Below are 17,251 nucleotides of genomic sequence, written 5' to 3' on the forward strand. Positions count from 1 at the left end.
CTGACGGAATAGGCAATGTAGTATTTCTGATTAAATGCGTTACATGAGCATCCACAGTAGGAGGCACCTCCGGCTTAGCACATACATAAGCTGGGAAAGAATACAACAATGTTATTCTCTTATTCACATAAAAAAAGGTTTATCCAGGTTACCCCATGCCTCATCCATAAGCTCAGTGAAGTGTTTGGATTTAGGAAACTCCGTTTTGGCCACTTTCCGATGGTGTTTAGACACTGGAGCCTTCTTAATATGAGCTGGTTCATCATCCTGAATATCTAGGATTGATTTAACTGCCCTCACCAAAGAAGGAACATCCACTGTGTACGGATGGTTCTCCTCCCCCGAGCTAGACCCAGGAAAAGAACTCTGCGCATCATCCGATTCCTCGGATGATGCGTCTGAATCCATATGCTGAGCAGACCGATAAAAAGATAACTAGCGCTTAGGCACCTTAGTAACTACCGTCTGCTTACAACAGCTGACTGAGCAAAACTCTGACTTGAGTGGGCATAAGCATCCATCCAGGAAGGATGCATAGGAGGTGCAAACATGTCATGCTGTGGGTACCCAATACAAGGAGGCAGTATAGGAGTAGCTATACGATCCACAAACTGCTTTATTACCCAAGACAAGGACGACACCCAAGATGGCTCTTGTACAGGGACTGGTATACTGGACTGGTGAGGTGGCTTTTTATAAACAGACCGCACACAAACCATCCTGTATAAAGTCCTGAGAGGACAAGCCCGCTAAATAGGATTTACATAAAACCAACAGAGGGGCCTCAGTCTCCTAATTCCCTTTATTTTTTGACATATCAATTATAAAAGGTAACAGTGCAATGTAATGTGACAGCCTGCAGAAATAACAAATAAATGTGAAGTATAAAGAAAAAACCCCACACACCGGTAACAGAGGGATGAGGAGAAACACAGTGATAGTTATTATAACTGACAGTCAGAAATAAAAGGCAGTATATAAACACAGCAACTAGCACACAGTCACATACAGTGTATATATATATATATATATATATTTCCAGAAAGGAAGGATGCACTCTCCGTTTTGACAGCGTATCAGATTTTATTCATCATAAGACATCATAAAAGGAATCATGTTCATGGTCGACGTTTCGGTACACATCTGGACCTTTCTCAAGACCTCAGTACAACATAGTCACATATATATTGTGTTAAAACAACTGGCATGACATGATTCTGTGAAAAAGAAACAAAAATAACCTATCTGGCTCCTGTATAACCAAGTATGTTTGCAAGCGTAGCAAACCTGTATGGCTAATTAGAACACCACACCACAGTGCCTATACCACCGGTGCAAAACCACTAACCAGTGCTCACCACATACATAAGATCACATGATGCAGACATACAACCACGCGATCATATATAAAATTACCTCAATTCAATTTCAACGGGAACATAAAACAATTAGGTGCAGCTTCACCATAATGTAATTTCAGAGATATGAGCATGGTCTAACGCACCTGTGGATATAGTATGGTTGTAAACTAATATAAAGCCAAATGATATATAAATGTAGTCACAGCACCGGATGTACGGGCACTTACCTAAGACTCAATATCACAGTTAGAGTATGCCGCCATGAGCTGAACCACGCCGTGTGTGTACCTCACCACTCCTTCCCGGCTAAAAAAGCCGCCAGACAGGAAGCGCTCATCAGCAATCCAACTTCCGCGTGTCAGAGTGACACGCAAACTATAACCTAGCAACCTGCAGTCGCATCCGCGTGACTGGAACAATCACACATAAAACTAAATTAGGGTAATGGGTTTATAATTACAGGAACCAGATAAGACTGACAACATAATGATACATGTATTGGTGTACATAGCAACGATATATACATATTAAGATCAGCTAAAGGAAAAAAAAACACATACATATATACATATATATATATATATATATATATATATATATATATGAAATAGTGAATGGTAAATACTCCATATTATCCAAATGTATCAAAAGTCAACATAGGAGGGACACGTGTTCAACCACGACGTGGTTCAGCTCAGCCCAGATCTTCTGTGGATGTAGCTTTCTCATGTCCTTCTGTCTCTCCATGTAATCCCAGACAGACTGGGTGATGGTGAGATCAGGGCCCTGTGGGGGCCATATCATCACTTCCAGGACTCCTTGTTCTTCTTTAGTCCTTAGTGACATTGGCTGTATGTTTGGGGTCGTTGTCCTGCCGCAGAATACATTTGGAGCCAATCAGACGCCTCCCTGATGGTATTACATGATGGATAATTACCTGCCTGTATTTCTCAACATTGAGGACACCATTACTCCTGACCAAATCCCCATTTGCTGAAATGCAGCCCCAAACTTACAAACTTACCTGCATGCAGGTGCGACAGGCGAGGTTGATGATGACGTGCAGGAACGCGCATCGTCTGTGACAGTCAGTGAGCGTGTGTGATAGGTAACAGGCATGGGGTGGTGAGTCAGATGACTATTCCAGGGCTATGTGGGGATGTGTGTTGGCATGAGAGGAGGTCTAATGCTACGAGGGGGCATCAGATGGGCATTCTTGGGGCATGTGTGGAGCTCTAAAGCATAAATCATGATGGGATCCAGAAGAGGTCAGGTAGGACCCCCAATTTTTTAGAATGAGGGGACCCTGGAACCACATATTTTGCTGCTCAGCGCAATTACTGTATTATATCTGATATTTCGGAGTACGCACAGCTCGAAGCACCACAATACATACCAATGGGACCGGCGCTTACCTTGGACTCTCGGTTCTGCAGCCAGTTATTAAACAGGATATCGTAGGCGCTGAACAGGTCACTGGAGAAGGTGTCTTTCCTGACGGTGGGGTCAGGAGCCTTATCCAGGTTAGCCAGATACTCCTGGATGCTCTCACTGAAATGCTGCAGGGCTGACAGAAGACCAAAGTGTTATCCAGGAACAGCCATTCGTAATGGGGAATAGAATGCAGACTATGGCATGGGTGAGAGTCACTGACCTACAGCTATAATTTCATCTGCCTACAGTATGAGGGAGGGCGAGACACAATTCGTAACACAAGGAAGATAGATTGCAGACAGCCTGGCGTGATATGACGATTATCAGACAGGAGACCCTGTAATACTCATTACACTCACTTACCAACACAGAACACAGCTTTCATTGGATCCTGTTTAGCCATCGGCAACATCGGGAGCATCGTCCCCAGGACAGAGTTAAGGAACGGAACCATCCCAAACACTAAAAAAAGAGGAGAGAGCATGACAGCCACGGGAATAGCAACAGTATCATCCTAACACAATTATTACAGGAAAGCGAGTATTACAGCCACGGGAATAGCAACAGTATCTTCCCATCACAATTATTACAGGAGAGCCAGTATTACAGCCACAGGAATAGTAACAGTATCTTCCCATCACTATTATTACAGGAGAGTGAGTATTACAGCCACGGGAATAGTAACAGTATCTTCCTATCACTATTATTACACCCACGGGAATAGTAACAGTATCTTCCTATCACAATTATTACAGGAGAGCCAGTATTATAGCCACGGGAAGAGTTAACAGTATCTTCCTATCACTATTATTACAGGAGAGCCAGTATTACAGCCACAGGAATAGTAACAGTATCTTCCTATCACAATTATTACAGGAAAGCCAGTATTACAGCCACAGGAATAGTAACAGTATCTTCCTATCACAATTATTACAGCCACGGGAATAGTAGCAGTATCTTCCTATCACAATTATTACAGGAAAGCCAGTATTACAGTCACGGGAATAGTAACAGTATCTTCCTATCACTATTATTACAGGAGAGCCAGTATTACAGCCACAGGAATAGTAACAGTATCTTCCCATCACATTTATTACAGGAGGGCGAGTATTATAGCCACGGGAATAGTAACAGTATCTTCCCATTACTATTATTACAGGAGAGCGAGTATTACAGCCACGGGAATAGTAACAGTATCTTCCTATCACAATTATTACAGGAGAGCCAGTATTACAGCCACAGGAATAGTAACAGTATCTTCCTATCACAATTATTACAGGAAAGCCAGTATTACAGCCACAGGAATAGTAACAGTATCTTCATATCACTATTATTACAGGAGAGCCAGTATTACAGCCACAGGAATAGTAACAGTATCTTCCTATCACATTTATTACAGCCACGGGAATAGTAGCAGTATCTTCCTATCACAATTATTACAGGAAAGCCAGTATTACAGTCACGGGAATAGTAACAGTATCTTCCTATCACTATTATTACAGGAGAGCCAGTATTACAGCCACAGGAATAGTAACAGTATCTTCCTATCACAATTATTACAGGAAAGCCAGTATTACAGCCACAGGAATAGTAACAGTATCTTCATATCACAATTATTACAGGAAAGCCAGTATTACAGCCACAGGAATAGTAACAGTATCTTCATATCACTATTATTACAGGAGAGCCAGTATTACAGCTACAGGAATAGTATCAGTAACTTCCCATCACAATTATTACAGGAGGGCGAGTATTATAGCCACGGGAAGAGTAACAGTATCTTCCCATCACTATTATTACAGGAAAGCCAGTATTACAGCCACAGGAATAGTAACAGTATCTTCCTATCACAATTATTACAGCCACGGGAATAGTAACAGTATCTTCCTATCACAATTATTACAGGAAAGCCAGTATTACAGTCACGGGAATAGTAACAGTATCTTCCTATCACTATTATTACAGGAGAGCCAGTATTACAGCCACAGGAATAGTAACAGTATCTTCCCATCACATTTATTACAGGAGGGCGAGTATTATAGCCACGGGAATAGTAACAGTATCTTCCCATCACTATTATTACAGGAGAGCGAGTATTACAGCCACGGGAATAGTAACAGTATCTTCCTATCACAATTATTACAGGAAAGCCAGTATTACAGTCACGGGAATAGTAACAGTATCTTCCTATCACTATTATTACAGGAGGGCGAGTATTATAGCCACGGGAATAGTAACAGTATCTTCCCATCACTATTATTACAGGAGAGCCAGTATTACAGCCACAGGAATAGTAACAGTATCTTCCTATCACAATTATTACAGGAAAGCCAGTATTACAGCCACAGGAATAGTAACAGTATCTTCATATCACTATTATTACAGGAGAGCCAGTATTACAGCCACAGGAATAGTAACAGTATCTTCATATCACAATTATTACAGGAGAGCCAGTATTACAGCTACAGGAATAGTATCAGTAACTTCCCATCACAATTATTACAGGAGGGCGAGTATTATAGCCACGGGAAGAGTAACAGTATCTTCCCATCACTATTATTACAGGAGAGCCAGTATTACAGCCACAGGAATAGTATCAGTAACTTCCTATCACAATTATTACAGGAGGGCGAGTATTATAGCCACGGGAATAGTAACAGTATCTTCCCATCACTATTATTACAGGAGAGCCAGTATTACAGCCACAGGAATAGTAACAGTATCTTCCTATCACAATTATTACAGGAAAGCCAGTATTACAGCCACGGGAATAGTAACAGTATTCTTATCACAATTATTACAGGAGAGCGAGTATTACAGCCACAGGAATAGTAACAGTATCTTCCTATCACATTTATTACAGGAGGGAGAGTATTACAGCCACGGGAATAGTAACAGTATCTTCCCATCACTATTATTACAGGAGGGCGAGTATTATAGCCACGGGAAGAGTAACAGTATCTTCCCATCACTATTATTACAGGAGAGCCAGTATTACAGCCACAGGAATAGTAACAGTATCTTCCCATCACTATTATTACAGGAGAGCCAGTATTACAGCCACGGGAATAGTAACAGTATCTTCCCATCACTATTATTACAGGAGGGCAAGTATTATAGCCACGGGAAGAGTAACAGTATCTTCCCATCACTATTATTACAGGAGAGCCAGTATTACAGCCACAGGAATAGTAACAGTATCTTCCTATCACAATTATTACAGCCACGGGAATAGTAGCAGAATCTTCCTATCACAATTATTACAGGAAAGCCAGTATTACAGTCACGGGAATAGTAACAGTATCTTCCTATCACTATTATTACAGGAAAGCCAGTATTACAGTCACGGGAATAGTATCAGTATCTTCCTATCACAATTATTACAGGAGAGCCAGTATTACAGCTACAGGAATAGTATCAGTAACTTCCTATCACAATTATTACAGGAAAGCAAGTATTACAGCCACAGGAATAGTAACAGTATCTTCCTATCACATTTATTACAGGAGGGCGAGTATTATAGCCACGGGAATAGTAATAGTATCTTCCCATCACTATTATTACAGGAGAGCGAGTATTACAGCCACGGGAATAGTAACAGTATCTTCCCATCACATTTATTACAGGAGGGCGAGTATTATAGCCACGGGAATAGTAACAGTATCTTCCCATCACTATTATTACAGGAGAGCGAGTATTACAGCCACGGGAATAGTAACAGTATCTTCCTATCACAATTATTACAGGAAAGCCAGTATTACAGCCACAGGAATAGTAACAGTATCTTCATATCACAATTATTACAGGAGAGCGAGTATTACAGCCACGGGAATAGTATCAGTATCTTCCTATCACAATTATTACAGGAGAGCCAGTATTACAGCTACAGGAATAGTATCAGTAACTTCCTATCACAATTATTACAGGAGGGCGAGTATTATAGCCACGGGAATAGTAACAGTATCTTCCCATCACTATTATTACAGGAGAGCCAGTATTACAGCCACAGGAATAGTAACAGTATCTTCTTATCACAATTATTACAGGAGAGCGAGTATTACAGCCACGGGAATAGTATCAGTATCTTCCCATCACAATTATTACAGGAAAGCCAGTATTACAGCCACGGGAATAGTAACAGTATCTTCTTATCACAATTATTACAGGGGAGCGAGTATTACAGCCACGGGAATAGTAACAGTATCTTCCCATCACTATTATTACAGGAGGGCGAGTATTATAGCCACGGGAATAGTAACAGTATCTTCCCATCACTATTATTACAGGAGAGCCAGTATTACAGCCACAGGAATAGTAACAGTATCTTCCCATCACTATTATTACAGGAGAGTGAGTATTACAGCCACGGGAATAGGAACAGTATCTTTCCATCACTATTATTACAGGAGGGCGAGTATTATAGCCACGGGAAGAGTAACAGTATCTTCCCATCACTATTATTACAGGAGGGCGAGGGTTATAGCCACGGGAAGAGTAACAGTATCTTCCCATCACTATTATTACAGGAGAGCCAGTATTACAGCCACAGGAGACCGGGGAAGCTGGTTCCCAGTGCTGTGTGGCAGAAGAAACTGTGTACTGACCGTTGGGGACTGGGAGCTCAGCTCCCGACACCCACATACTCCAAAGTGGATTGACCACACACTGGGGGCAAGGAGATCCGGCTCCCTGTGTTGAGAGGGGGCAGACAGGTTTGGCATATAGAATTTACCATCATGCAGAAAATAATTTCTTGTCAGGATCATCCGTAATAAATCCAGACAGGACCCGTCGCGGGTGAATGGCACTCCATCGCTCTGCGATATGGGCGGCTATACAATCGGGCCACAGCTCGCCATTTCGCACAGGCAGGTCGTAGCCTTGCTGTATTGAGATATATGATCATTGATCATACACCGTCCTCTATTATAGGAGATCTGCTACAATGCGAGTCTAGGTGGATCCATAGATTGGGGACCCTTGTTCCCAGGGGGCTAAATGATGGTCTAGGCTTATGTAACAGCGTGGAGTAGTATGGCTTTTTACTGTAGTAGTGGTAGTTTTCATTATTTAGTATTGGGTTACTAATCGGTATGACAGGCTGATGTATGCTTTTCAGTTAAGCTACCTGTGGTATTGTTGCTGTTCTGCAGTATAGTTTTGATTATTAAATGTGATATGTATCTATGCTATAATATTATCGAATTATGTTGCATTGGTTGCGGTGATGCTATATTAAACTGTACTTCTATTTGTAAGCATAGCGTAGTGTCTCTTGAAGGGAGGCACTGGTTTCTGATGCCATAATTTTGTTTACATTGTAGTTACGGCAACGGACGCAGGGTGTTGACGTCATTTGTGGGCGCAACACGCCGAGTACCGGAAGCCGGTGACACACGCGGTGATGGTGATGGTATAGAGGTATGTAATGTTTTTAATGTTTGTAAATGCCCTGATGATGATGCATTAAACTTTGCATCTAAACGTTGGGAGTTTAAACCTGCTGCTGTGTTGATTTTCTAATGACCTGAGTTCTGCCGCAATTGGAGATTATATATAATATGTAAAGTGGTTTTAAATGTAAGTTCAAAGGCACTTACCTTTATTTTCCTGGAAGTCTCAGGGGATCCTGTGTGGGTTGCTGGATCCCCCAGTCCCTGCCCTCCCATGCCTGATAGTGGTATGAGGAGATACATGGGGGGAGCTGGCCAATGCAGCCAGCTAATTGTTTTCTGGGTGCTCCAAAGAGCTTCCCCTCCGTGGCCAGGAAACCTTGCCTGGGGACCTTGGTTGCCCACCTCTGGAGCTCAGATTCAGGATGGAGGTGGCAGGCTTGGTCCCTTAGCAGATTCCTGGATGTACGTTTTGGAGGAAACTTTTTTTCATCCCAGACGTGACGGAGTCGCGAGCATTGCTGAGCTTTGCGGGTGGGCTCAGGCACAAGGGAGTGACCCCTCCCCACTGTCCATTAGGGTAAGCATGTCTTGGGCATGCAAGGCACATGCACTTAAATTTAATTGGCTAAAAAACACAGGGCGGACTTACCCCTGGTGGTAATGTGTATTGGAGTGACATATATAGCAGGCCTGCGAGCCTGGTGTGAGGTGTATCTTTATGGACATCAGGAACTGCTGTAACATCTGTATGCTGCGATACTCCAATGGGGAAGAGGCTTTTTTTAAGACTATTTGAGCAACAAACATTTTGCCTTTACAATGACTACATCTGACTCCTGCGACAACAGAATTGCGCCAAACGCTATACCGTTCTCCGGCTGTTCTGGATTCAGCCCAGCGTCTCCAAGCTCAGGCCCTCTGCCAGCTACCGTGCAGAGCCTGCTCCATTGTGAGGGATCAGGAGGTATCAGCCGACACCAATCAGGAGGTGCGGCCGCAGCTCGTCTACGCATACGCAGCAAAAGCGGTTACATGCCAACGCTGGACTCGGGGGCTGCTCCTTTCTGAGCCCCCTCCTGCAGCACAGCGCTCTGCATGCCACAAACACTGGCGAAGGGGACTCGGAAGTCACGCAAAACACAATCTTTCCTCACAAGCGCGTAGAAGATCTGTGATGAGTAAACACCGGGAACCTATTCTCTCACCAGCGTCACCACCAGATATTTTTTACCATTGGCTGCTCCAGGAACAACGATAAACTGACGGGAGAAGGACCTCTAATTCCCTGTGGGCGGAGTCTGTCCCCGTCGCACGTATCATAGTGGGCATGGGACCTACCGTTAGCCACGGACAGGTTGGCCAATGTCTGCATGATGAAGAAATGCGGAAGGATCCCTGGCTGGAACTTCAGCAGAATCTCCTCCATGACGCAGTTAATGAAGCTTCTTCCCACAGCGACGAGGACATTGCTGGCCGCCTGCTGCCATTCAAATATAATGTCCTGAGGGGTAGATACTTTAATTAGAGCAATTTACCGCAAAGTCACACATTACTATGTATCAATATCTGGTATGCATAAATATGTAATATATAACACTATCACCCAACTTTGTGGACATTTGTTTTCACAAGCAATTAAACAGTAAAAAAAACTTGGAGGGTGGAACCATGGTGTACGGAAGCGTACCTGACATCTACGTCACTGCCACACTATTACCCGTCAGCAGCGCTCTAGAATACTCGGTAATGTGACAGTAACGCAGCTGCGCATTCCGCAGAAGGCTTACTTATCCTGTGGCAGTTGTGTTGCTCACTGTCTCGGTGGAATGTGAGCATTCGCACAATGGCTGCACTGGTGATCTGAACGAGGGCGGCAGCTGGTAAGGTGTACACAGAGGGGAGCAGCCGAAAAAACACTGGGTCTAAATGAGAGACCTATGGTTGTAAACAGCTACTGGATGCTCGCGTGGAACAGTGCAATCGGCCGTTTTGCTAATGGGCGCACCACTGCTACGAGCAGCAACAATCATCCCAGGTTCAAAGTCCGACGGCGTCATTCACTTATTATTTCCTGAGTGATGCACTTCATTAGTCTCTGCATACCACACAGAGTCCGTCATCCTAGGTAAGGGTTATCTGTAGGACAGCTACTTTACATAAACTTGCCTGGTGGCCATCATTAGACCACTCAACATATATTGTACTCATCTACCAACAAACATTAAACATACAATAAATATAAGTTGGATATATGTTACATTTAGACAATTTTTCAGAACTGGGCCCATATATTGCACCCATTGTTGTGCCCTTAATTTGGTTTTAAAATAATTGTGGGAAAGAATAAATTCCACGCTGCCCAGAACAGCAGGAAACTGTTCATGTTGCAGACCTGCGTGACTGCGCAGATAATGTTTGTGTGCTCACATCCATCTGCATGATCTATGAAAGTCAATAGAGATTTGGCATCACATGTTCCCAAAGTGTACGTATCCTTCCATGTGATGTCTGTTACGGTTTGTAGATTTGTATATTATCTCTCGTATAACAAAATACCATTTAGTAACAGAATGCCTATCAAATATTAATACTAATCCACGTAGTACCAACAATCAGCAGAACGCCTCTCGTCAGCTTCATCTATAACTATATGGTCTTCCTTTTATGGTCCTCCAAAGCCAACAATCATTGCAGGACCTTTAAGTACCACTTGCCTCTCTACCCAGTCCCCCAATGTGGAGAAAGTAACCCCCGTAGCATGAGAAGAGTTGGTAGTCCAGCAGCAAGGCAGCATGGCTAATGTTGCATATGGTGTCTGTAGGAGCAAGTGCTTATCTTCCGAGGTGAGGCAATAAGATGTGCCAGTATGACTGCCATCACCAAAGTAGTGTATAAACAGTGTATACCCCTCTATTGTTCATCCCTTTCCCCAAGCAAATACCATACAGTGGGCCTGATTCAGACCTGCTCGCGAGCGCTCGCAAGCGGGTCCATATTGGCCCAGTGGGCATGCCGTCGCTCCGGGTCTCGTACCAAAGGGGGCGTGCTGTCGATGTTGAGTGACAGCACGCCCCCTTTGGTGGGCGGCCCGGGGTGTGGCTGGCCAGACAGAGGCGTTCCCATGGGAACGCCTACCGTCTGAGGCCGGCCCCACTGACATCACTGTCAGTGGGAGTGCTTTCGGCTCTGATAGAGCCGAAAGAACTCTTGGGCTTGCGGCAACGAGACCCTACCACAAGGGTCTCGTCGCAAGCCCGATGGTCGCAATGGTCTTGACCATCGCGACCATCTTCCTGGCCGCTCGCTATAGCTGTGGGTGGTCACCTACAGCTATGCGAGCGGCCGGGAGGCCGCTCTAAAAAACAAGAAGGACGGCCCTGATTCAGAGCGAGCTCTGAATCAGGCCCAGTGATTCTAGGCAGCCACCACTCTTACCTTAGCAATGGAAAACTATCACAGCCCTGGCTGGAGAGTGCAATGGCTGTGGGAAAACTTATCACCCAAAGATAAACTGTCCTAAAGCCCAAACACGCCAGAGCCAGACCGGAGAATGAATCTGAATGCTTGCTGAACCAATAAGAGAGCGCGCAGAGACTGTTTACACTGCACTTTACCCACAGAAGCGCGACAGTAAGTGACTTAGTAAAGTCATTATTATGTGGGCACCTGCGGTTGGTACAAGTTGGACAGTTCGCAGGGGGCAGGACAGGGAAACTCTGGGGCTCACTGGGAGATGTATCAACGTTCTAAAGCAGGGATGGCCAATAAGCAGCACTCCATCTGCTGTTGTACTACAAATCCCAGCATGTCTTGCAACAGTTTAAGCATGTTCAAATAACAAAACTGTTGCAGGGCATGCTGGGATGTGTAGTTCTACAACATCTGAGGGCTGCTTATTGTCCACCACTATTCTAAAGAGTGGAGAAGTGGACAAGAGTAGAAGCTGTGCAGAGCAGTCAACCAACTTCAGGCGAGTATTTATCATCACATACATCCTATAATATGATAGGTCACCTATACACACAGGCTAGTATATATCATCACATACATCCTATAATATGATAGGTCACCTATACACACACACAGGCTAGTATTTATCATCACGTACATTCTATAATATGATAGGTCACCTATAGACATGCAGGCTAGTATATATCATCACATACATCCTATAATATGATAGGTCACCTATACACACAGGCTAGTATTTATCATCACGTACATTCTATAAAATGGTGTCACCTATACACACACAGGCTAGTATTTACCATCACGTACACTCTATAATATGATAGGTCACCTATACACACAGGCTAGTATTTATCATCACGTACATTCTATAATATGATAGGTCACCTATACACACACAGGCTAGTATTTATCATCACGTACATTCTATAATATGATAGGTCACCTACACACACAGGCTAGTATATATCATCACATACATCCTATAATATGATAGGTCACCTATAGACACAGGCTAGTATATATCATCACATACATCCTATAATATGATAGGTCACCTATACACGCAGGCGAGTATATATCATCACATACATCCTATAATATGATAGGTCACCTATACACGCAGGCTAGTATATATCATCACATACATTCTATAATATGATAGGTCACCTATACACACAGGCTAGTATTTATCATCACGTACATTCTATAATATGATAGGTCACCTATACACACACAGGCTAGTATTTATCATCACGTACACTCTATAAAATGGTGTCACCTATACACACACAGGCTAGTATTTATCATCACGTACACTCTATAATATGATAGGTCACCTATACACACACAGGCTAGTATTTACCATCACGTACACTCTATAATATGATAGGTCACCTATACACACACAGGCTAGTATTTATCATCACGTACACTCTATAAAATGGTGTCACCTATACACACACAGGCTAGTATTTACCATCACGTACACTCTATAATATGATAGGTCACCTATACACACACAGGCTAGTATTTATCATCACGTACACTCTATAAAATGGTGTCACCTATACACACACAGGCTAGTATTTATCATCACGTACACTCTATAATATGATAGGTCACCTATACACACACAGGCTAGTATTTACCATCACGTACACTCTATAATATGATAGGTCACCTATACACACACAGGCTAGTATTTATCATCACGTACACTCTATAAAATGGTGTCACCTATACACACACAGGCTAGTATTTACCATCACGTACACTCTATAATATGATAGGTCACCTATACACACACAGGCTAGTATTTATCATCACGTACACTCTATAAAATGGTGTCACCTATACACACACAGGCTAGTATTTATCATCACGTACACTCTATAATATGATAGGTCACCTATACACACACAGGCTAGTATTTACCATCACGTACACTCTATAATATGATAGGTCACCTATACACACACAGGCTAGTATTTATCATCACGTACACTCTATAAAATGGTGTCACCTATACACACACAGGCTAGTATTTATCATCACGTACACTCTATAATATGATAGGTCACCTATACACACACAGGCTAGTATTTACCATCACGTACACTCTATAATATGATAGGTCACCTATACACACACAGGCTAGTATTTATCATCACGTACACTCTATAAAATGGTGTCACCTATACACACACAGGCTAGTATTTATCATCACGTACACTCTATAATATGATAGGTCACCTATACACACACAGGCTAGTATTTACCATCACGTACACTCTATAATATGATAGGTCACCTATACACACACAGGCTAGTATTTACCATCACGTACACTCTATAAAATGATGTCGCCTATAGACACAGGCTAGATCACACATCCATATGGTGGTAGAGATGCACTATGAATTCCTCTCCCATTGGTACCGCTGTCACAATACATTGCATAAGTTGTTCCCTTCTGTTATGCCTGTTGGCGTTGTGGCAGCCATTCTGGTACATTTGGTGGACCTGCCCCGGGATCGCCGCCTTTTTGTAAAAGGTTATATCTATTTCTAAAATTGTATGTGCTCCAGACATTCCTACAGATTTTCAGTTTTGCTCTTTAACTCTCTTTTGATGCCTCTCTCCAAATAGAAGAAGTCCCTGCTTCACGACCTGAATAATGGGGTGAGGACAACGATGGCGATACGCTGGAAATCCCCTCGGACGCCGCATATACCAATGCATGGACATGGAGGACATTACCCTCTCTGCCCTAGACAGATATGCTAAATATATTTCTACCTGGTACTATCGTTTGGACTCTTGGGAATCCCAAACCTTCCTTAGCTCCTCAAAGCCCCCTTCCCCTTCCCCTCTCTCACATCTGTTTGGGCTGCTGGTTGGTTTATTTTGGTTCCGAGCTGTGTGAAATGTTTTTGGTTTTATGTTCTTTAGAAAACCGTACCATTTTTTTTCTTTTTATTACCATCTGTTGTGATTACTGTATTTGCAGATTATTATTATTATTATTATTATTATGTACTTATTTCCAATTTGGGTATTTAATAAAAACCTGATTGAAAAAAAAAAAAAAAAAAAAGAAAATAGGTAGAAGCTGGTTGATTACTTTAGGCAACGTCTCCATGTGTCCACTCTTTAGAAGCTGTGAAACATCCCCCCCTTCAGTCACCGTTGTTTGTCCCTTGCTTGCTGCTCCCAAAAGATAAAGTGTTAGACAGACTGCAGAGAGACGTTCCTATAGTGAAGGCATCTCATGACCATGAAGCTGGTAGAGATGTCAGAGTCAGGAAAGTCTACCAATAGATTTGGTCCTGGGAAACGACAGCTAAGGGATGCGGGCAGTTACTTATCCCCAGAGTTAAGCCACCAGACTACAGTCTTTAGGAGCTGCCCCAGCATCACCCGACCAGAGGAACAGACACAAACTGCCAGATCACAGGGACCAGCCATCTCTTTGCCTATGAAACAACAACATCAAATGGCAACACAGAGGGTGCTTGTTCCAGCTTGTTGCATCTTGAGGGGATGCCCATTGATGCTCCTGTCCTGAATAGTATGCCAGCTCCATCTGATCCCACCATCGTTTCCCAAGACCACAGCTGTTGGGAGGCTGTCCCTGTCTACAACAATGTGCATCTCCCCTGTCAGCTTCAAAGTCAATGTTTGCCTTCGCCATGGTAACTTCTTGTTAAAGTCCACCTGCCGCTTTAAGTTTGGCAGCTGTGCCCTGCAATAATGCAGCAGATTGACCAAGGTGAGGGCTCACCACAGTGAAGAGCTCCAGATTCCCTTAGTCATTCTCCCTGCAAAGGTGTCACTTGGACCAACTGCAGGTGCCCCTCTATAGGCATTAAAGTGACTATTGATGCATAATTCCATGTCACACTACTCTGACCTATTTGGAGTGGAAACAGTCACTGCAGGCTCCCCTACACTAGTCAGACAGACATTCTGGGCACCTAGACTTGAATTGGGGACACGAATATGTGGTGTTTGGGCTTTATCAGACTGTCTCTCTATACGGGGCTCAGATGGTTCGATAACAAGGTGTGGCTAGCTAGAATCACTGTTGGGTACTTGCTTGGGGGCTGCACCACCACCATTGGAAGCCACAGAATCTTCTACTGCTGTGAGGCAGCACTGGCCTCTGGTAGCTTTTCTTTTTTTTAGGTCCCTCCATTTGCTGCAGGGCTATCCTCCTGGTCGCTGTGATCTGAGCTGCACTGTTCATCCCATTTTATCAGCATCGGTCAACAACTCTTCTGAAACTGTGGCAACAAAATTCTCCATGTGGGGGTGACCAGGTACTAAATGGTATTTAATGTCCTCTGAAAGCTAATTCAGTTTGGTGGAGCTTAAAAAAAAAACATAACAGTTATCAAACCAGCTGACAAGAAAGGAGGCCTGGGGGGTGCAGATAAAACAAATAATCATTTGCAAACAGTTGGATAGGAGGCATTCGGTTCCCAACTGGTATTTTATCAGACACAACACAAATCCTAAAAAGACATCACATGGAAAGATATGCACACATAAGGAACATGTGATGTCACATTTTTATACACTTGCATATATCGTGCAGATGGATGTGAACACACAAACCATCATCTGCGCAGTCACACAGGTCTGCATCATGAACTAACTCACTTTATTATGGACAATATTTCATTTATTTTTTCCCAAATAAAGGGCAAAATTTAAAACCAAATTAAGGGCACTGCAATGGGCACTGTGAATGCACCCAGCTATGCCATTTTGTGTCTAAATGTGTAGATGACAACATACATAAAAAACAATTCTAATAAAAACTTCTAGAATTGACTATAAACACTGGTAAGTACATGGTGTTCTTACAGGACCTTGAAGTGAACATTTAATATACCATGACGAAAACTAAAAACATATATTACAACTGCTGACTGTAATAATTTTCTACTAGCTTCAGGTAAGCACTACCCACAGGAACTGATGCAAATCATTTCAGGGTGACAAGTGAAAAAAATAAAATGTCCAATGTTATCATCCTTCCAAACGCAGGGGGAGTTATTGCAAAAAAAATGGAAATTGTTAAGAAAAAAAAAAATTGTGAAATCCATAAAAACTATCATAAAACAGAAATCCAACAAGACCACTCCTGTTACAAAATTCAACAGCAAATCATAAGTCATTGCGCTTTAATTAACAGGCATTGGCGAGTTCTAAAGTTTGAGGAAGATGTGAAAGAAATATTTCAAGATTAAACTTATTTATAAAGTGACCCAAACCCTCAGAGACTTGCTGTCACGCCTGAAGGTTGGTGTGAGTAGGAACAGGAGTGGGAGACTGAAGGGGCGATCAGAGATGCGTGAAGGAACTTGGGTGGTCTGAGCCAGGACTTCCTCAAGTAATGATGTGAGGGAATAGAGATACGGCAGTGGATGATGGGCCCGAAGGTAAACACAGGAATAAAAAGTCTTTATTACACAACAGGTTGGAATGAGAACTTGAAGTGATAATACTGAATGAATGAGCAGAATCGGATTGGGACAGATGATGCTGGATTAAGAGCTGGATCGGTTTGAGACCGATGCT

General features: G+C 42.9%; 1 protein-coding gene across 4 annotated transcripts in view; it reads right to left on the reverse strand.

The window, feature by feature from the left end:
* Positions 1–17,251, reverse strand: part of MROH1 (maestro heat like repeat family member 1) — a 402,469-nt gene that overhangs the window by 369,020 nt on the left and 16,198 nt on the right. For all 4 annotated transcript variants that reach the window (XM_088448594.1, XM_088448595.1, XM_088448596.1 and 1 more), the window contains 3 exons: positions 9,530–9,692; positions 3,159–3,257; positions 2,777–2,928 (listed from right to left, as the gene is read on the reverse strand). In XM_088448594.1, the coding sequence (XP_088304720.1) occupies positions 2,777–2,928; positions 3,159–3,257; positions 9,530–9,692 (414 nt within the window). The remainder of the gene's footprint in view (positions 1–2,776; positions 2,929–3,158; positions 3,258–9,529; positions 9,693–17,251) is intronic.

This window comes from Taudactylus pleione, unplaced genomic scaffold (genome assembly GCF_031769625.1).
Source record: "Taudactylus pleione unplaced genomic scaffold, aTauple2 ptg000460l, whole genome shotgun sequence".
NCBI classification, from domain to species: Eukaryota; Metazoa; Chordata; class Amphibia; order Anura; family Myobatrachidae; genus Taudactylus; species Taudactylus pleione.